Source organism: Peromyscus eremicus, chromosome 1 (assembly GCF_949786415.1).
Source record: "Peromyscus eremicus chromosome 1, PerEre_H2_v1, whole genome shotgun sequence".
In the NCBI taxonomy this organism is placed as follows: domain Eukaryota; kingdom Metazoa; phylum Chordata; class Mammalia; order Rodentia; family Cricetidae; genus Peromyscus; species Peromyscus eremicus.
Window position 1 is genome coordinate 58,964,275 of NC_081416.1, and position 22,015 is coordinate 58,986,289.

The window sequence follows — 22,015 nt, forward strand, 5'->3', positions numbered from 1 at the left end:
GCAAGAGGAAAACACAGCTAAACATAGAAATGGCATCGTCTGCAGCAGGGAGGGCTTTGGAAACTGTAGGCAAGGACCAGCTGTGTTCAGATGGCATTGAGTAGCTATGAGGTCTGAAAGGTGGCATTGCTGATTGGGTCACAGAGAATAGTTGGGTAAGCACACTTTGGCTTCTAGTGGCCTTGGGTAAGCAGAATTCAGGAGCTAGAGAGTCTGGCTGGACCTTGATACTTAGAGTCAAAGTCCAGGAGACCTCCTGGTAGGCCACATGGGCCACAGGTGGGCAACACAGCCCTCCTGAGTCACTCAGAGGACCAGGACTCTGCTGCTGCAGCCAGCATTCCATTTCCTCATCCATTCTTCCTTTCTTCTCCCCTTTCTTCTACCTCCTCTCTTCTTTCTAGTCCCTCTCTTCCCCTGAAGCTCTCATGGGAGTTGAGCTCCCAGGACCTGTCAACACAGAACTTCTGTTGAACATTGGGCCAGTGCAGACTGACAGGCCCCAGCTTGGCCCTTGGTATGTGGGATGGTCTCTGCCTCCCACGCCATTCCTCAGCCATTCCAAGCACTCTACAGATGCTGCCCCTTATACCTAGCTGCTAGCTAGAAAGAGTGACTTGGATGGTTACTGTGGACAGCAGGCCTTGCCTTGGTCACCTCTCTAAAGCTCCTTCCTGAGCTGGAGGCTTGGTGGGCCCAGCGTAGGAGGCACGCTTGTCCAGGGAGCCCAGCTTTACTCCGACACTTTCAGCCAGCATCATCTATAGCCCCACATCCCTAGGTCCCCACTCAGGACCTTCCTCACTTGTTGCTGCCCTGGGTGGTGGGATCCCATGGTGGGCAAGACGGAACCAGAGAGAACGCACCTTTAAGCATAGGGTCCATCTGCATGCGTCTGTGTATGCACCTCAGGTGCAATTCCTCAGAGCCGTCTGCCTTGATTGTTGGGGCAGGGTCTCTCACTAGCTTGGGGCCTTAGAGATGGACGGGCTGGCCAGCCAGTCTCAGGGATCCACATGCCTCTGCCTCCCCAGCACTGGGATTACAGGTTCTGAGGATTGAGCTCGGACCCTCTTGCTTGTCTAGCAACCGTTTGTTTTATCAACTGAGCCATCTCTCCTGCCCGAGAGTTTTAACAGTAAAGAATGCCAGGGAGGGTGTCTAGGAGCCGCCAGTGCTATGCAGAGAATGTGCGTAGTGCAGCCAAAGAGTGGCCACGCAGAGGACACTCTTCTGAGTGGAATGTGACAAAACCCAGCCTGCGCAATAGGGGTGGGGACACAGAGGGAGCAGAGCAGAGCCATGCAGAGGTCCTTCAGCAGGCTTGAGCTCAGCATTTGTCAGGACTAGAGCCCAGTAGGCTAAAGGAGTGGAGAACAAGGGCCAGCGGCACAAGGTGGGCAGAGCTTGGGACCAGGGGACCTGGCTGGCTTGTGAGATGCACAACCCCGCCCCACATACCTAGTGTGTGACAGTGACCTTCAGACAGCAGGCAGGGCACAAAGGATGGGAGTCCGAACTTCAGGGTAGCTCTGCAGAGCTGAAGCCTCCTGCTGAGCAGGTCGAAGGAAGCTGCTGGGCCACCACTGGCCTGTAGGCGTCACTATAGAGCCCTTGGCTCCTGGTGTACACCTGAATTGTACTGGGCCTGCGGGGGCGGGGTGTCTGTTCATGCTGGCAGGGTAGTCACTGCCCTTCCCACCTCGTGTGTCTGAGTGTAGGGTGAATGAGAAGGAAGTGGAAACCAGGCTGGTCAGCTGACTGCCTGGAAAGATACAGGGAGCGAAGAAGAGAGAATGAGAGGGTGGATGGTGAGGGATAAGTAGATAAGAGGATGGATGAGTGCATGGATACATGGATGGATGAATGGATGCATGGATGGATGGGTACATGGATGGATGGGTACATGGATGGATGGATGGATGGATGGATGGATGGATGGATACATGGATGGATGGATGGATGGATGGATACATGGATGGATGAATGGATGCATGGATGGATGGGTACATGGATGGATGGATGGATGCATGGATGGATGGGTACATGGATGGATGGATGGATGGATGGATGCATGCATGCATGCATGGATACATGGATGAATGCATGGATGCATGGATGGATGAATGGATGCATGGATGGATGGATGGATGGGTACATGGATGGATGGATGGATGGATGGATGGATGGATACATGGATGGATGAATGGATGCATGGATGGATGGGTACATGGATGGATGGATGGATGGAGGGATGCATGGATACATGGATGAATGCATGGATACATGGATGGATGAATGGATGCATGGATGGATGGGTACATGGATGGATGGATGGATGGATGGATGGATACATGGATGAATGCATGGATACATGGATGGATGGGTGGATGCATGGATGCATGGGTACATGGATGGATGGATGGATGGATGGATGGATGGATGGATTGATGGGTACATGGATGGATGGATGGATGGATGGATGGATTGATGGGTACATGGATGGATGGATGGATGGATGGATGGATGGATGGATGGATGATGCATGGACACATTGATGAATGGGTGAATGGCACATGGATATATGGATAGGTAGGTGAGTAATGGATGGTTAGAGGGAGAGAAGGGTGGACAGACTGATGGGTAAGTGAGGAGGGAAGTGGGGAAGACAGGATAGTATATACATGAGTGAACAATGGAGAGTACTTTCTGAGGAGTCCCTCTAGTCACTTACACACATCCTTCCCTGACCACACTTCCTGCAAGTGGGCAGATGGCCTGATGGGTCAGCTGAGAGTAAGCTGTTAACCCTGCCCCAAGCCTGTGTTACTCAATCCCTAAAGAAAGTGAAGCTCGCCGGGTGGTGGTGGCACATGCCTTTAATCCCAGCACTCAGGAGGCAGAGCCAGGCGGATCTGTGAGTTCGAGGCCAGCCCGGTCTACAGAGTGAGATCCAGGACAGGCACCAAAGCTACACAGAGAAACCCTGTTTCCAAGAAAAAAAAAAAAAAACAAAAAAAAACAAAAAAGTGAAGCTCCAGGGAGGGCAAAACAACTACGTCAACACCCTTCGTCATTGTTGCCAGGAATGGCCCTCTTGCCTCCTGTGGGTCCCTAAGAGCCGGGCTTGCCCTGGGCTTGGCACAACCCAGGTGTCTGGGAATCTTAGCTGAATAAAGAAGTGGGCAAGGGCCACAGGGGCTTTGGGGTGTGGAGAGAAACCTCTGGGACCATTGACACCCTAGATACCCTGCCCATTCCTGAAACCCCACCTGGTCCCCAAGTCCAGCAGGAAAGGCTATGTGTATTTGGGATCAAGCCATTGAAAAAAGGGAGGCTAAAGCTGGCTCTCTGGGGAGCCATTGACCACCTGTGGAGGCTGAGGCCATGTCCCTAGAGAGCTGGAGAAGGGGGAAAGCTGGTCGATGGTCTGAAAGCTGGTCAGGTGATTTTTCTCACAGGACTAGTGGAGATTGGATGGGTTCTGTTCCGTCAACAGGGAAATGCTTGGGAGGTGGCGGATCAGCTGTTCTCAGCTGGCAGGCCGTGTTTAGGGTGAGGCTGTGGGGGCCTGTGATCTGCTGAAGACATTGCAGTGGCCAAGAGTGTGGGAGTGGCTGGCTGTGGTTCCTCCTCTGTCGCCTCTCCTGTTCCCAGGGCTGTTTCTAGCAGGTAGGTGACGTCTTGGGCTGGTATGAACCTGTCAGAGCACACCTGCACCTTCTCACCTTGTTCAGGACTTTGAGTCCAGGGACCCACATAAGACCAGAGACACTCAGGCAGGGGCACAAATCTCATGTGTCCTAAGATGGAACAAGCAGGCCCAGGGTCACCCTAACCTCCGTCTAGTGCCTGCTGCTAGCTGGCCTCCTGACACTTTAGGGCCACCTGGTCTGTCCTCTCTTGACTCTCTGTGGGCACTCCCCCTGGCCTCAGGTGAAGCCTGACCACATGCCCCTCCTCTTCTTCCTTTCAGAAGCCCCCCAGTACCCACGCCATGAAGGAGGAGGCCTTTCTCCGGCGCCGCTTCTCACTCTGTCCACCAGCTTCTACTCCACAGAAGACTGACCCCCGGAAACTCCCACGGAACCTGCTTCTGGGCTGCGAAAATGAGCTTGGTCCCATCACCCCAGGTTGGTGCAGGCCATGGGCAGCTGGGGTCCTCCTGACTCTGCAGTTGTGGCAGCTCAGTCAGTATCCCATTCCTCCAGTACCTTCATGGCCAGTGAGAGTGACTCCCACACAAAGCGTTCACAGTACCCTGAAGGACCAAGTTGGCTGGCAAGGGACTAACTTAGGGATGGCAAAGGGCAGTTACATCAAATACTGGCTGTGGGGACAGGCACCTGACCCCAGCCCTGCTGTCCTGGCCGGGGGCCCACAGACCTGTTATTGGGTCTCAGTTTACTCATTTAGAAAATGGATACAACATCAGTACCAATGTCCCACTTCTGTAGCTAGAGTTTTCCTGCCTGGCCCACAGTCAGGACAAATCTCTCTCACCTGTCAGTCCCACAGCCTCAGACCTGACCAAGTAAACACAGAGACTTATATTGGTTACAAACTGTATGGCCATGGCAGGCTTGTTAACTGTTCTTACAGCTTAAATTAATCCGTTTCCATTAATCTATACCTTGCCACATGGCTCGTGGCTTACCGGCGTCTTCACATGCTGTTTGTCATTGTGGCGGCTGGCAGTGTCTCTCTGACTCAGCCTTCCACTTCCCAGCTTTATTCTCCTCCTTGTCCCGCCTACACTTCCTGCCTAGCCAATGGCCAATCAGTGTTTTATTTATTGACTAATTAGCAACACATTTGCCGTACAGAACATCCCACAGCACACTTCCAAGAGGTCCTAAGCCCTGGGAGGGAACATGCCACTTGTGGGTAAAGTTCTGGGTCCTGGAATGTGGACCCCACCACAAAAGAATGTTTTCATGGCTGCTGGACCTATGGCTTCCATGCCCGTCAACCCATAGCCGAGTCTGAACTAAGCTCTCTCTACCCTGTGGGTGATAGCTAGCCTTAGAGGACCTAATCCTTCCTTTCAGGAGTCCCTAAGGAGTGGGAGGTGGGATTGCACTGCTCTGGAGGACTCCAGCCCTCCCCTCCCCTCTTCCCTTTTCCACCCCCCTCTGCTGGATGCAGAGTGAGGAAGAGACACAGGCCCTCTCTTGGGGCAGGCAGAAGGTCATGATGGGGAAGGAGAGCTAAGCGTCATGCCATCAACGATCTCAGCCACCAGAAGGGGAAACTGAGGCCCAGAGTGGAGAGGGCGCTCTGGACAGTCACTGGGATACAAGGAAGGTTGATGCCTAGGATGTAACCCGAAGCTCTTATTCACCTCTGCTGCAGGAACAGGGACGGGGGGGGGGGGGGGGGGGGGGTGGTGTCCCTGTGGGGAGGAAGGAAGGAGAGGGAGGAGTGACAAGCCTCAGTCAGTTTCTGGAGACTTGGAACAACTGACTAGGCAGGGTAGGACTGGGAGGCGCCAGGCCCTCCTCAAGGAATGCAAGAGGTGACAGGTCCCGGGCGCAGGGGTGTGGACAGGATATGTATGGCAGCAAAGAGAAGAGCCCGTGCTGGGCTGTTTGCACTGACATGATGTGACACCTCTGTCCTCTTGGGTGCTTGGAGCATTACCCCTCCCCACCCAGGATGCATCTTCCCACGTGTGAGAGTAGACAGCTGCCTCCCCGTCACCAAGGCCTGAGTCACGGACTGTATGGGCAGAGAGTAGGCGCTCCTGGGGCTCAGTCACTGTGCCAGACTGGGATGTTAGGTGACTTCAATTGGCTACTGCTCTCTGACCGGTGGGGAGAACTACTTCCTCAGGTCACTGTCCTGGCTTTTCTGGAGAGACTATCGCCATTGCCCAGCTGTGCCCTACCTATCCCTGGCCTGTGGCTTCAGGAAGAGTTTCACTCCATCACTGACTCATGGCCTCTGTTATAAACCACAGGCCTACCTCCCCCAGGCAGTGAATTGACAGTAGCCAAATCACACCCATGGCTGGCTTCAGGCCACCTCACCATCATCTCTCTCCCTCAAGCTGCAGAGTACAGGGCGGCAGGGCAGGGATCCAGGTGCCAAGCTTCCCTCCTACCTCTTCAGCTAATCTGGAACAAGACTACGGGACTACCAGAGTCCTGTGTTTTGAACCAGTGTGCCTCTGAACCTGGGTGCCATGCTTCCTTGGTGATCCAAGGGCCTAAGTCACACCCTACTGGCCCAGCTGTCCTTGTTTCTGCCAGCTCCTCCCCTGTGGTTTCCTCTCTGTGGTTGGGAGGGCCTGGCCAGAGCCTCTGGGACCCTTTACTGAAGCTCACTCTACCTCTCAGGGCCACACCACTCTAGTGGCTTCCTGCCCCTCCCAGGCAGCCTTCAGAGCACTTTCTGAGAAGTCCTGCTTCCCCATTGTCTTCCAGGGAGGGACATGGAGTCCAATGGCCCATCACCATCCAGAGATGAAGAGCCCCTGACCCCAGGCTCTGCCACAAAGGTACCACCGGTAAGAGCCTGCCTGTGGGAGGACTGGGAGGCAGGGAGCCTAGCTCAAGGGACAGCGGGGTGCTGGCTGAGCCTGTGGTCCCCATACTTACACAAGGCAAACCCTCAACTCTCAGGCTACACCTTTGCGGCATGGGGTTTACTCATTTGTCTCTCTTGTTTTATTAGGAGCTTAGCATAGTCCAGGGGACCTGAGAAGGGATGTGTGCCAGACAGAACTATTTGGGGAACAGAAAGTACCCGTGAAAGGAAGTCTCTCTGCTTAGGGAGACCCTCCAAGCTATTAGGCCTGCTCCATTTCTTCTTCCACACTTGGTGCTGTTCCCTCGGCAGCCACTTCCTGGTGATTTCCATTCATTAGCTGTAGTAAACAGCTGCTGTGGGCACCCGTGTGCATATGTGTCTGGGCCACAGTCCTCTGTGTACTCGCCAGGTCCTAAGGCAACTACGGCCTTCTAAAACAGTCTTTGTTTCATTTTTGAAGAACTGCCACACTCCTGTGTACTTGGAGAGCACCAGCATGTCACGGGTCGCCCCTCCCTCGGGTCTCCCCAGCCAGCACTGGTGGTTTCTATTCTGTTTCTGACTGTAGCCTTTCGCGATTGGCATCTCAGTATGGTTGGGTTTCCGTGTTGACTCAGATCTGTGTAGCATCATGTACATCCTCCTGGGGGATGTCTGCTGAGTCCTTCACCTGCCTTCTGATTGGGTTGTTGGTCTTTTTCTTATGAAGTTGCAAACCTTCTTTATATATATTCCAAATCCTTGGCCCTTCTCAGATGTGTGGTCTGTAAATACTTCCTTTCATTCGGAGGTTGTTCCAAATTACAGTTGATCTTATTTTATTACATGTGTAGATGTGTGTGCTATGTGGAGTTTGCATGATATAGGGGGTATATGTGCATGCATGTGGAGACCTGAAGTTGATATCAGGTGTCCTTCTCTAGTTATTGAGGCAGGGCCCCTCCCTGAACCCGGAGCTGAGCATTTCTGACCAGTCTTGCTGGCCAGCTGGCCCCAGAATCCCCTCTCTAGCTCTCGATTGATGCGATTGCAGGTGGTAACAGCATCTGTCTTACTCTTAGATGGCTTGCTTCTAGGAATCTGAACTCTAGCCGGCACACCTGTGTGCATGTGCTTTCTTTTATCCACTGAGCAACCTCCTCCAAACTCTCAAATTCCACTTTTTAAGTCATTTTTTTATAGGCCACAGAGTTCCAGGAAGATTTCAAAATCCCCAGTTCTGGGGGGGCCTTCCCATTTCCTAAGCGTTCCTGTGCGGCCTGGTACACGTGAGGACACAGGAGTGACCTGGGGGCTCTGGTATGCAGGTGCCCTGCCCCAGGCCTCCAGCTGGCCTCCCCCTCCCTCTCTCTGTAGTCTAGAACAAGCACAGCTGGTTCCAACAACCCAGGCTGGTGGGAGGCTGGCTGGTAGAGATCATCCACGGGGCTGTAAATAATGGGGTTTTTAGATGCATTTATTTGTGTTTTGTGTGTAGATGCTTTGTCTGCATGCACATGTATGCAGCACCTGCATGCCTGGTGTCCTAGGAGGCTAGAAGAATCCTAGAATTACAGTTATAGATGGTTGTTAGCCACCATGTAGATGCTGGGAATTGAACCTGGGTCCTCTAGAGGGCTCTTAGCCACTGAGCCATTTCTCTCTGTAAATAGTGTTTTAATTTAAACCATGGGTTGATTTTTGTCCACCTCTTCATAGTTCTTGACAAACGCCAGCTGCTAATTTGAGCAGGGACTGACAGACAGCTAACCGCAGTCCCTGCAGGGCTGGGACTGTCTAAGCCCTGGGCAAGTTGAGGGAGCATGTCCCCACCAGTGTGGTCAGAGCTATCCTCCTTCTGGGTAGGCCATTCGGGGACTGAGGAAGAGAAGCATCTACCCAACCACGTGGATGAGCATGCCAGGCTGGGGAGCCTTCTGCCGAGTCCCCACAGAGCCTGTCGCTAGAGGCTTGGTACCTGGCACATGCATTGTCATTTACCCTTAGCTCAAAGACTGCTTCTGAGCAGAGCCGCTGGGCACTTCCTCCGAGGATCTGGAATGTTCTCATGTGGCTAAGAGGGTGCAGCTCTGAAGGGGGACTGCCAAGTTCAATCCCAGCGTGGCTGCTTAGTTGCTGCATGGCCAGGGTAAGCTTCTGAGCCTTGCTATGGGATGGTCCCCGTCTCTGCGGGACGTGAGTGACACCAGTGACCTGAGCTGTTGTGGTTGGTTGGTTTGTCTTTGAGACAGGGTCTCACTGTGTAGCCCTGGCTGGCCTGGAATTCACTGTATAGACTAGTTTGGCCTCCAGCTCACAGTGACAGACTCTTGGCCTCCTGAGTACTGGGACTGAAGGCATGTAACACCACACCCAGCTGAGCTGTTCTGTTTAATATGCATATACAGGCCAGTGAGATGGCTCTGCAGGTGAGGTGCTTGCCACCATGCCCAATGACCTGAGTTCAATCCCTGGAGCCCACACTGTAGGAGAGAACCTAGTCCTGCAAATTGTCTTCTGACCTACACACACACACACACACACACACACACACACACACACACACACACACAAACACACAAACACACACGTAAATAATGTTTAAAAAATAATGAGTACAGATGTACCTACCAACACAAAAGCCCACACATAGTACTTCAACCCCTCACTCTTACAACATCCATGTACCTATGGACTCCCATCTGTCCCTCAGAGCCAAGCATAGTCATCCTTACTTCTTCAGGTCCCAATCCATCACTTCGGAGAGGTCAAGGCACCAGAAACCTGAAGCACTGGTCACCTCTACCCACAGTCACTTCTACCGCAGTCAGGGGCAGAGAGCCACTGACTAACACCCATGGGCTGCAGCTCGACTCACACTCTCCTTTCCATTCAGTCCAGGGCCCAGCCCATGAGATGGTGCCATCCACACTCAGGGTGGGTCTTCCCGCCTCCATCAACTCAACCAAGACAATCACAGGCCAACCTGATCTAGAGAGCCCCTCACTGAGACTCTTTCTAGGTGATTCTGTATTTTGTCAAGTTGACAATTAAAATTGACTCACACACTATAATTTTCACATCATGAAATATTCATTTGATTTTTTTTTTTAGACACTTTAGCTTGTTCTGTGTAGGAGAGTGAGCAATAGCAGCCGATAGCCACACTTTGGGTTTTGAATGAGTGTGTTTATTTTTTTATTTTTATTTTTTTGGTTTTTTTGAGACAGGGTTTCTCGGTGTATCCCTGGCTGTCCTAGAGCTTGTTCTGTAGACCAGGCTGGCCTCGAACTCAGAGATCTGCCTGACTCTGCCTCCCAAGTGCTGGGATTAAAGGCGTGTGCCACTACCACCCAGCTATGAGTGTGTTTATTAAGTATTTAACAAGACAAAGTAAAGAACACACGTAGGTAGCCAATAGACAGAAGCAATAGATAGCAAAATATCATCAAATCAGGCGTTTACAGGGCTCAGCAGAAATGACTGGAAGAGCCTGCTGGGGACCGTGAACAGAGGGACTTATAACACCTGGGGGCTCACAACACCTGGCAGAAACTGCCTGGGGAAGTTGAGGCAATCAGCTGGGGTTTCCAGCTGTGCTTTCTGTCCATAGCTGAGTCTGGCTGCGTGTTCCCACTGTGGGCACTGTTACATTGTGAGATGAACAATGGTAACTTCCTCCGTTAGAAATGGTCCCTTCCCTCTCTGTCACAGAGCTGGGGAGGGGCAGCCATGTGAGACCAGGGGCCTTGGAGGACACTGTGACAACATGCATGTGGGGTGCAGCCTTGTTCCCAGAGGCAGCTTCTCAGTGAACTCAATAGCCAACGACAGCTTACAGCCTCGTGTGTATCACACCTGTAGACCCCAGGGGCATGGCAACAGGTGGCATGCAGGATTCGGGGCACAGTTTGTGATCCCCAGACCTGTGGCCTTTAGACCAAGTTCTGGCTCTACTCCCCAGACCTCAGTTTCTCCATCTGTGGGGTTGTGGCTCCTTCCAGCTCCATGATGCTGCTCTCGTACTGCTCTAGGTCCGGAAAGTGAGCGATAGCCCCAGGCTCCAGTGCTTGGCTCCTGTCTCTAGCCTCAAGCAAGGTCTGGACACTGACTCTCTAGACACACCTCCCGCAGAGCCAATGGGCATCCCTACCCCAAAGTCTCCTTGAACCCTGGTGGTGGCCAAGGAGTGGCCATTCTGAGCATTGTGGGAGAGAGAACTGCTGTCCCTAGGGCTGACATAGGCTAGAAGCTTGTCACCACCATGCCCTAGCTGCTGCCAAGACCCTCTTTTACAAACCCCACCTTATTACTTTTCTCATTGCTGAGACAAGATGCCTGGTGAAGGCACCCTAAGGGAGGAAGGACCGTTTTGGGCTCACAGTTCAAGGGCACAGTCCATCGTGGTGGGGGTAGGGACGGCCTGGCTGCAGGAGCTGAGTGGTCGGTCTCATTGTGTCCACAGTCAGGAAGCAGAGGTGAATGCTGATGCTCAGCTCGCTTTCTCATTTCTGTTTATTCCGGGACCCCTGCTTTCTGCTGCCACGGCCCTGGCAGCCCCAACTGTACCCTGACACCCCCAGCACCCCATTCTCTCTCTTACAGGCTGAGTACAGGCTATGCAATGGATCTGACAAGGAATGTACCTCCCCAACGACCAGGATCTCCAAGAAGGACACTCTCAAGGTAGGCCTGGCCCGGGAGGTGGGGAGGATGGAGGGAAACACCCACACCTTCTACATCAGCGGTTCTCAACCTTCCTGATGCTGTGACCCTTTAGTACAGTTCCTCATGTTGTGGTGACTCCCAGCCATAAAATTATTTCATTGCCACCTCATAACTATAATTTTGCTACTGTTATGAATCGCAATATAAAAATCTGATTTGCTACTCCCGTGCAAGGGTTGTTCAGCCCTCCCCGAAGGGGTCACGATCCACAGGTTGAGAACCACTGTTCTACATCCTCCTTTCCCTGTGCCCTGCTGGCAGTGGGAGGAGCTAGGGCAGCCCACGCTCTCCACAACCAACCCACTTCTGTGCTGGTCGCAGGCGCAGAAGGAGAACTATCGGCAGGAGAAGAAGCGGGCTACAAAGCAGCTGTTCAGCGCCCTGACCGACCCCAGTGTGGTCATCATGGCTGACAGCCTGAAGGTAGGCAGGTGTGCCACGCACAGGGGCTCCGATAGGACAGGACATCTGTGGCACCTGGGAGGTGAGTCTAAGTGTTTGTCACTACAAAGCTGTCTGAGTGGCCCTGGACTGCTATATCAAATGACGCGACACAGAAGCCGGTTCCCCATAGGTCTGGAGGCCAGAGGCCAGAGTCAAGGTGCTGTGAGGACCACACTCCCCACAGAGCTCTGGGATACACCCCCTAGCTCCTGGGGCCTCCAGGAGTCCATCACCCCAGTCACTGCCCCTGGTCATCCCCCGACCAAGCTGTGTAGATGGCTCGGGGAGCAGCCTCCCATGGATGATCCTGACCGTGAAGTCCTCTGCAGATCCGAGGGACCCTGAAGAGCTGGACGAAGCTGTGGTGTGTGCTGAAGCCAGGTGTACTGCTCATCTACAAGACGCCCAAGGTGGGCCAGTGGGTGGGCACGGTGCTGCTGCACTGCTGTGAGCTCATCGAGCGTCCCTCCAAGAAGGACGGCTTCTGTTTCAAACTCTTCCACCCGCTGGACCAGTCTGTGTGGGCTGTAAAGGTGAGCTGATCATCAGGGTGCCCAGGCGGGGGTGCAGGGAGATTGGGGGCTCCTCCCGGGACCACAATTCCAAAAGGAGAGCTCTAGCAAGGGATCCCTGGAGGGTTGAGCAGCCCGTGATGGGCTGCAGGAAGCAGAGATGGGGCAGATCTAGGCTATACACTGGGTCCCTCATCCAATGCTGTCTGGAGGGGAGGAAGGGCCTGTCCCTGACTCAGACCTTCATCCCTCACCACCTGGACTGCTCAGCCAGGACTGATGGGACAGGCGTGGGTCCTCAGGGAAAACCTCGTTACATTGGGGTTTCAGAGAAACGACAAAGTTTATGTTTTGTTTGGATTTGGGGGTGGGGATGACACAAGGTGTAGCTTTGGCAGGCCTGGAACTCACTACGGAGGCTGGCCTCAAATTCATAGAGAACCGCCTGCCTCTGCCTCCTGAGTGCTGGGATTGAAGGAGTGTACTACCTCACCCGGCTTGGTTTGATTTTTTTGAGACATGGTTTCTCTTAGTCTATGGCCCATACTGATGTAGAATTCACTCTATGGCTCAGGCTAGCCTAGAACTTGTGGCAATCCTCCTGCCTCATCCTCTCAAATGCTGAGATTACAGGTATAAACTACCATGCCTAGCTTCTATTAGTTTTAAAAGTAATATTCTCCCCACTTTTGGTGAAATTACAGCTGAGTAAACCCGCTATGGATTAAAAATACTGCACCTCAAAAATGCATGAACGTGCCTGAGCTAGCACAGTGCAGCCCTCTTCAGTGAGCTGAGGACACCCCATCGCCCCATGGGCAGCACTTGGGGGACAGAGGCAGGAGGATCAGAGGTTCAAAGCCATCTCCAACTACATAGGAAGTTGTAGGCTAGCCTGGGCTGCAGAGTGAGAGTGGGCCAGTCTCAAAACAAACAAGCAACAACAACAAAAACAAAAACTGCTGAAAAACCAAAAAGGAGTTAAAAATAAAACCATTTTATATGAAAATGCTGACCGTATAAATGTATTCCAGGTTGGCCTGCGGGGTCACACCTTTAATCCAAGCACTCCAGAGGCAGAGGCAGGCGGATTCTCTTTGAGTTTGAGGCCAAGCCTGGTCTACTTAGCAAGTTACAGGCCAGCTAGGGCTACGTAGTGAAACCTGTTTCAAAAGCAAAACAAAACACAGACTTTCTTACACTGACCAGCCCTTCCCTGTCCCTCTGAAGGGACAATTCGACCGTGAGTCTGGAACTTACCTTAACTGGTTCTGGCCACCATAATCAGGGAGCTGAACTGAAGGAGGGGTCTCGGCTCAGAAGCGGGTGGGGAGCGCCCCACCCAATTCCTCATAGTCTTCCTGGCCCAGTGCTTGACATTGCAGGTCTCTGCCTCTCTAGGGCCCCAAAGGTGAGAGTGTGGGATCCATCACCCAGCCCCTCCCCAGCAGCTACCTGATCTTCAGGGCCGCCTCTGAATCGGACGGTGAGTGCCACCTGCCCTGTCTCCGCCATCCCAGAGTCCCCTCGAATCAGTCTTCTTGGGGGCTACAGCTAAGGTATGGGCCCTCAGCTACCCAACGACACAGACTGAGCCTGCCCTACAGTGATGGCCCTCTTTCAGCCGATCCTCAGTTTCCCCGTGGATTAAATGGGACTAGCTGTACCTGTCACCACAATGCTATGGGAATCCCGGGGCTGTATGGAAACAATCAGGTGACAGTTCTGAGTGCCACCAACAAGTTCTGCTGTGATATTTCATGTTTGACAGATGGGGAAACTTAAGTAACAGGCAGCCCAGAAGTAGTCTAGCAATAGGTTACAGATATTAATGTGGGCTCCCCTGAGTCCAGATCCTCTGAACTAGATCACAGATTCCAAGCAGCAAGCAGCCCATTATCTCTGTAACAAGGAGTCCTTCAGGTGACAGCTTCTAGGCAGGGCTGTGGCTCCTGATCAAAACCTCAGAGCTGGTGCCTCCAGCTGGAGGTCCAAGGACCTGACCGCTAAGGTCCAGCTGTTCAGGTTTGGAATCCCGCATATAGCTTAACTGCCGGTTCTATGGCGCCCCCTGGTGGTCAAATGTTATATCTACACTCACTCCCAGCCTATCTTGAATGCTTTTAATGTTTTTGTTCACCCTCTCTGTCATTGGTCCTGCTGGACTCTGGGGTGGACAGACAATCTGTGCCCTGACAGAGCCTGCATACCTTGGGGGTCTTTGAGCAGTGAGCCAGCCACCAGATGACAAGTTTGAGCTGAAGCCCTGATTGTCAGGGGCCACAGTCAAGGAAAATTATCTGCAATCTCATGTGTATCAGGGTGGGCTTCCTGCAGGAGGAGGCAGAGGCTTTCAAACGGGGTTTCAAAGGATGTATAACACTCAGGATGTCTAGTCTTTTGTGGCAGCCACAAAATGCATGTTTGGGCCCTAAGTCCAATTCCACAATGATCTCCCCAGCTCTCACCCTGGGTTATATAACCTCCCATGATCCTCTCACTGTCCCCACAAATGCCCAGTGTCACTGGTGGTAGCACTGTGCTCAAAGGAAGCCTACAGTGAGTCTAAGCAGGATGCCAGGCATCCTTGAGCAAGAGGGCAGTTCCAGGGCACCAGGAGGTCCCATCCAGGTGGGTCCCCTTGAGCTTCCCAGTGTAGCCCCAGGGGCTCTCCAACAAAAGGCTGTGTGGCTTTAAGTTAGTGAAAGAAGCCCACAGTACCCAGGGACACCCAGCACGGAAACTTAGGAATCGAAAGCTTCCTTCATCTTGCCTTAAGCTGGGGCCCTCACACATGAGTCCCTCGGACACTGTAGTATCACTTATGGTGACTCTGAGGTGTGGATGGAGGCACTGTTGTTAGTGATCATGCTGGGACACTGGTGTCACCTGTGTGGGTGCCTCTCCCCATAGCTCTGAACAATACCCTCCTGTCTATCACCCCACTCCCAAGGGCAGTGATATACCGGTCTAACCCAAGCCCTGCAGACACGCATACACACTGTCATGAAGAAAGTGGAACTTCAGGGCCACAGCCCTGCCTGTCCCCTGCTTCCCCACAGCCCTGGCAGTCTTTTGTTGGCTCTTGAACCCTGCTCACTGGCTCCTCACTGGCATACCAGACCCCTCCCTGCCCAGCCTCTGCCCCCACGAACATGGGACCCCTGATGTGTGCCCCACACTCATTTCCAAGGGCATACATGTGTGTGCACATGTTCCCAGAACTGTTGGCAGCCCCGACAAGCTGGACTCAGGCACCCATTCTCAGTAATCAATTAAACAGACAAACAGCAGTGAGAAGTGGGGGAGGGAGATTGATTCAGTGTGGACACACTGTGAAGAGAAACAAAGGCCCTCAAGGCTGTCTTCAGGCTCCTGGTGTGAAATTTAGGTTTAAGTAGAGGGCAGGAGGCGTGCAGAGCTAAGCAGTCCTGGTCGAGGTGTGGTCCTGCCCGTCACTGACCCATCACTGTCACCTCCAGTCTCTCCTGCAAGGTGGTCTGACAAGTTCTCAGAACTCTGTGAGATCTCTCTAGGAGACAAACTCCCCCTCTGGCTGGCACCAGGCTTCAGCCTTTCCCTTCCTCAGTGTGAGACTCCTGGGGTTCATTGTTTCAATAGTCTGATGGCTGAAGGGAGGGACACACTTGTCTCTTTAGTTTATATTCATTCCTGCCAGGATGGCTACATGCAAGGCTGGGGTCTGTTAGGGGGACCGAGTCTTTAACTGGACCCTAGTGGAGAGGAGTGAGGCATGGGACCAGAAGTTTCATGACTAAAAGACAGGATACCTTGGCAGGAGATTGCTTCCTGAAAGCTACTTCCGGAAAATAGGCAGATCAAGTTCCTTGGTGGGTGTCTTGGTTATGTTTTCCATTGCTGTGAAGAGACACCATAACCCCGGCAACTCTTAGAAGGAAAACATTTAGTTCGGGTGGCTTGTTTACAGTTTCAGAGGTTCAGTCCATTACCATCGTAGTGTGGGGAGCATGGCAGTGTGCAGGCAGACGTGGTGGAGAAGTAGCTGAGAGTCTTACACCTTGCCAGCAACAGGAAGTCGATGAGACATTGGCCAATATCCTGAGCATAAGAAACCTCAAAGCGTGCCCCACAGTGACACACTTTTTTCCAACAAGGCCATACTCACTCCAGTAAAGCCATACCTCCTAATAATGCCACTCCATATGAGATTATGGGGGCCAATTATATTCAAACTACCACAGTGGGGAAGTACAGGGAAGGTTGCCCCATCAGACTCATTCTGTGTCCCCCAGGCCGCTGCTGGCTAGATGCCCTGGAGCTGGCCCTGCGCTGCTCCAGCCTGCTTCGACTGAGCACATGCAAGCAGGGCCGAGATGGAGAGCAGGGGTCGTCGCCCGATGCCTCACCCTCTTCTCTATATGGATTGCCCACCTCAACCACCATCCCAGACCAAGACCTGTTCCCGTGAGTGAGCTGGGTGAGAAGGGTCTGCATGGTGTCCCCATTAGCCGCAGGAGGGAGGCCAAGAGCAATAGTACGAATGCAGGTCACTCAGTATAAGGCAGTGTGTGAAGTCCCTGAAGTGAAAGAGGCCAGGTACCCAGATGGGTGTCTGAGGTCCTAGGTGTTGCCTAGAACTGGGGGCCCACAGGCACTTCCTCTCTCCAGGCTGAATGGGTCTGCCTTGGAGAACCACCTGGAGAATGATGCCTTCTCGGACAAGTCAGAACGAGAGAATGCTGAAGACTCAGATGCTGACACCCAGGATCACAGCCGCAAGACCAATGAGAGTGGGAGCGACCCACTGGACAGCCCTGGTGGGCCACGGAGGGGAACTACCTATGTGGAGCAGGTCCAGGAGGAGCTGGGAGAGGTGAGAGCCTCTGTCAACTGAAAGAACAGAAACAGGGCGCAGCAGGGCTAGGGCTGAAGTCTGCAGCCTCTTGTTACTCCGTGTGCGGCCAGCGGCTGTGTCTGTGAGTGGACGTCTCTGAATGACATGTCTCCAACTCTGCCCTGCCCATCTAGCATGAGATGCAAGGTTGATGTGAAGGTCCAGCCCCAAATAAACAGCTTCCCTGAGCTGGGGTGGACTGTGGCCAGAGGACAGATCCCAGCCCTCCCTGCTGGGCAGATGACAAACTCCTGTACACACTGGGGACCTGTCCTGTGGTCGGACAACCTTGGGCCCCTCACCCCAATCAGGAACCTGTGTTGTCCTGTGACTTTTTCACCTGCATGTTGAGTGTCCTCCGAATGCCAGGTGTGGGAAGCTTGTTACAGCTGGGAGGTGGTAGAACCCTGAGGACCTGGGACCTCAGGAGGAAGTTAGGTCACTGGGGGCATGGCCTCAGAGGGGTCCGATTGGTTTCTTTCTCTTGCATCCTGACCATGAGCATTTGTGCTGCCATGTACTTCCTGCATGATGTACCATCTCTCCAGAGGCCCAAAGCAAGCTCATCAATCCTACACCAAGCCCTCCTACAGTGAAGATAAACCTTTTGTTTCATTTGAGACTGGGCAGTGTAGCCCTGGTTGGCCTGGAACTCACTCTGTAGCCCAGGCTGGCCACAAATAGCAGTCCTCTTTGTCAGCCTCCTTAGTGCTGAGATTAGCTCAAACCTTTCTTCTTTTAAAAATCGACTGCCTCGGGTATTTCTTATAGTAGCAGAAAGCTGCCCGGCACACCCACAAGCACACAGGACCCGGGCAACCAGATTCCTGTACTGGAACTTCTAGAGAATAGGGGTTTTTAGCTCAGAATTTTGGAGGCCAGACATATAAGATCGGGCAGCCCTGTGGATTTGGCCTCTGGTGAAGGTCTTGTGGATATGCCATGTGGTGAACGGCGCCATGGCAGTTGTGCCTGTGAGAAGGAGAGCCAAGGCACCAGAGGTAGAGAAGAGCTGGTCTTGTTCTCAGACCTGTTGAGGAACTCCCTCCCTCCCAAGCCCAGAATGGGCGGTGGCACCCATTCACACAGAGTGGACGCATGTCCTCCGGTAGGCAAGGACCAAATGTGCTGTTCTGACTCCCTGTCCCTCAGCTCCTTTGGGCAACCCAGAGCAGAGGCTTCAAGTCCATCCCATGGGGCCTGACTGTATCCTTCCGCTGCAGCTGGATGAGACGTCCCAGGTGGAGACAGTGTCCGAGGAGAACAAGAACCTGATGTGGGTGCTGCTGCGACAGCTGCGGCCGGGCATGGACCTGTCGCGAGTGGTGCTGCCCACCTTCGTGCTGGAGCCCCGCTCCTTCCTCAGCAAGCTCTCAGATTACTACTATCACGGGGACCTGCTCTCCAGGTGCATCACCGACAGAAGGGGGCCCCACAGGCCCTGTGGGCTGCTGCGGAGGCAGGGGATGGGGTAGAGCCAGGAAGAGGGAAGCGAAGGCATGAGCACCAAGGGGTCTTCCTAGAGGGGAGGGCACCCCGACAGCCCGGAGCATGCAGAGCCCTCTCTGCCCCAGTGTGGAGCTGACCGCAGCACTTTCTACGGCTGTGTGCTAAACCCACTTGGCCTGATTCTGGCCTGCCTGGAAGGATGGAGCGGGGTGTTGAGGTCATCTGGGATGAGGCTGCCTCTTTCATCCAAGTGGGTGGAGGTTGGGATGTTTGGAGAAAGGGTGCTGGGGAGGTTATCCGGGGACCCCAGCCTGAGTCAGAGCTCTCCACCCCCATCACAGGGCAGCCACAGAGGAGGATGCTTACTGCCGCATGAAGCTTGTGCTGCAATGGTATCTGTCTGGCTTCTACAAGAAGCCCAAGGTAGGAGGGGCCTGTGGAAAGGGCAGGGCCTCAGCCAGGGGTCTGTCAGCCCACCGTGAGTGGGACCAACACTCTCCTCCATGGCCCAGAAGATACCCAGCTATCCCCACCATGGCCCTAGATCCTGAGAGGTGGAGGAAAGTTCTGTCTCTGACTTCTCAGGCCCAGCTCCCAGTGCTGGTCCCATTAACTGGATCCTTCCTCAGTCTTCAAGGAGACAGCCTCAGGCTGTGTGACAGGTGCCAGCACACACGAGAGTGTTAGGAAAGGAGCATTTGACCCTAAGTTATGTTACCTCTGGGATCTGGGGTTATCTATCACCTTTTGTCACAGAATCCCTTTCGAAAACCCCCAGCCCAGGACTCTGCTGGTAGCAGCCATCGTGGTTATGGAGTGGCCTGCAGGTCTACCTGGAGCTGGGGTTCCATAGTACACAAACTTGACAACCAAGATTCTGGCCAGATGTGGTAGTTGCACACCTGTAATTCCAGCACCAGGGAAGCACAAACAGGATTTCCTGGGGTTCAAGGCCAGCCTGGGCTATGTAGTGAGACTCCATCTTTAAAAGGGGAGGGGAGAGTGGGGAGAGCTCAGTCAGTAAAACGCTTGCCATGCAAGCTTGAAGACCAGCGTTTCATTCACTGGGGCTGGGTGTGGGAGCGCGTGTTTCTAATCCCAGTGCTGAGGAGGTGGCAATGGGAGAATCCCAGTGGCCCACTGGCCAGCCAGCCTCGCCCGCTTGGCAAATTCTAGGTTAGTGAGCAGTCCTGTCTCAGAGACAAGGTAGATAACTTCTGAGGGATAGCGCTTAACATTGACTGCCAGCCTCCACAGGCATGCAGACTCACACTCATGCACGCACGCATGCACACGCACGCGCACACACACAGGCAGACACACAGGTGTGGTGACTCACACCTATAATACTAGCACTCTGGAGGCAGAAGCAGGAAGACTACACTGAGTTGGATTCCAGTTCTGCCTCTCATTGAATAGATGTGAGCCTGCAGTCCAACCCAGAGTCATACCGTAGACTGAGATAGACCAAGGTCTCCTGGAAGCCTGGCATCTCCCAAGCTTGCCTTTGACCCAGTTATGTATGGGCTGTGCCTCAGTCCTAGGACAGTCAGATCTGGTTGGGGTCTTGAGGCCTCTCTGAACTCAGCAGAAGCCAGGAATTCCCGAGGCAGGCCTCCCCCCATCTTCCCCGCCAAACATAAGCCACCAGCAAAAAGTCGTCTCCTCAAAGCAGAAGCAAGGTGCTAATGGCAAATCAGAGCCCCTTCCAGAGGCAGGAGCACCCCTCACACATACTGTCTCACCTGCGCCTCACTCCATCTGGACCCCCGGAAGTGGCTTTTTCTTCCCAGTTCCTCCAGCATGTCTTTGTGCTCCCCACAGGGCATCAAGAAACCCTATAACCCCATCCTGGGGGAGACCTTCCGCTGCCGCTGGCTGCACCCTCAGACCAACAGCCACACCTTCTACATAGCAGAGCAGGCAAGAAGACCCCACTGCCCAACTCAGCCTTCCAGCTCAGTGTGGGCAGCGGGCGGTGGGCGGGGGCTGGTGGGACTGAGGGTGGCATTTTCTCTGGCCTATACCCTGCCATAGGGGAGGCTGCACACTGGTCACTGTCCATGGGCATTCTCCAAGACAGGCAGGCATGTAACAGAGCATCATCTGAAGGAGGGCAAGCAGCCTAACTGCCCAGCACAGGGCATTTTTAGATGACTCAGACATTTGAGTAGGTTCCCAGACACGGAGATTCAGGCCCTGCCGTCCCACACTTGGTCCTGGGACCCCGAGGTATGTCGTTTCTGGGACTGCCCTCTCTGGAGCCATCTCCAGAGTCACGTCTCTTCACGCAGGTGTCCCACCACCCTCCTGTGTCTGCCTTCTATGTCAGCAACCGGAAGGATGGCTTCTGCATGAGCGGCAGCATCACAGCAAAGTCCAGGTTCTATGGTGAGGAGGCTTGGGGGCGGGAGGGGTTCTGGGTCTTGTAGAAGTGAGAGGAGAACTTCACTCCAGAAGCCAGTGAACCCCAGAACCCCAGTGGTGGGATGATGTGGGTGGCCCCAACTCTGCTGAGAGCAGACACCTTCTGCAGGGAAGCAAGGGAACAGAGGAGAAGCCTACAGAGAAAAACTTGTCCCAGGAGAACCACCTGATTCCATAGCCATCAGCCTCATGTGGCTGTCTGTACTGGTTAAAAGGGGGGCTGGGCTGCAGATCAGTGGAAAGTGCATACCTAGTGGGCAGAGGCCCTGGGTTCCATCGCCAGAAATGCACATGGATGATGGTGGATATATGACAGATAGACAGAAGGTAGGTAGATAGATGGATAGAGAGACAGAAAGTCAGTATATAGAAGATAGATAGATAGATAGATAGATAGATAGATAGATAGATAGATAGATAATACATAGGTGGGTAGGAGGCAGAGAGATAGGTAATAGGTAGATAGATAGAAGGTAGGTAGGTATATAGAAGTGAAAACAGTATTCTATTGCATGGGTCCCATCAAGTGTTTTGGTAGCCACACCTGGCTGGTGGCAGGTACTGGAATGTTCCAAACAGGCCAGAGCAGCCTGTCATCACAGGGCAAGCTGTGTTTCTGTGCTGCTCTGAGCCTGGGAATAGCAGTGCCCAGGAACCTCAGCAACACCTTTCCCCGTCAGGCACCTTGTTACCTTCATAGTTTGTGTGCAGATATGTGCTTAGGTTCTCTGTGTGCCCTGTAGCAGCAGAGGGTAGCACGTGGCATCTGCATCCATATTCTATTCACCTTTCCCACCTGGGCTCTGGGCTCAGGCTGGCTCCAGAAGGTTAATAGTCTCCACCCTGAAATTCCCTGGTGGAGTAACTACAATGGGCCACTAACATGCTGCAAGGCAGATGACTTCTCAGAGTTCATAATAGGTGCAAACTACAGAGTTTTTATGATTTCCAAGCACCAGAGGTTGTGTGTCTGTCCCTCGGTGCTCCAGCTGGAGGCACTGGGAACTCTGGGATATGTTGCAAGGGCACTCAGACCCTGGGGTCCAGCAGCAGCCCGATGCTAAGG

At 53.4% G+C, this 22,015-nt stretch overlaps 1 protein-coding gene across 1 annotated transcript in view; it reads left to right on the top strand.

Annotated features, from left to right (window-relative positions):
* The window catches only part of Osbpl5 (oxysterol binding protein like 5), a 56,657-nt gene that overhangs the window by 23,702 nt on the left and 10,940 nt on the right, over positions 1–22,015 (top strand). The window contains exons 2-13 of the mRNA XM_059264102.1: positions 3,977–4,133; positions 6,429–6,511; positions 11,119–11,199; positions 11,563–11,664; positions 12,015–12,218; positions 13,599–13,683; positions 16,472–16,643; positions 16,848–17,052; positions 18,297–18,481; positions 18,864–18,945; positions 20,347–20,445; positions 20,817–20,913. Of these exons, the coding sequence (XP_059120085.1) occupies positions 3,998–4,133; positions 6,429–6,511; positions 11,119–11,199; positions 11,563–11,664; positions 12,015–12,218; positions 13,599–13,683; positions 16,472–16,643; positions 16,848–17,052; positions 18,297–18,481; positions 18,864–18,945; positions 20,347–20,445; positions 20,817–20,913 (1,531 nt within the window). The 5' untranslated portion in view covers positions 3,977–3,997. The remainder of the gene's footprint in view (positions 1–3,976; positions 4,134–6,428; positions 6,512–11,118; positions 11,200–11,562; positions 11,665–12,014; positions 12,219–13,598; positions 13,684–16,471; positions 16,644–16,847; positions 17,053–18,296; positions 18,482–18,863; positions 18,946–20,346; positions 20,446–20,816; positions 20,914–22,015) is intronic.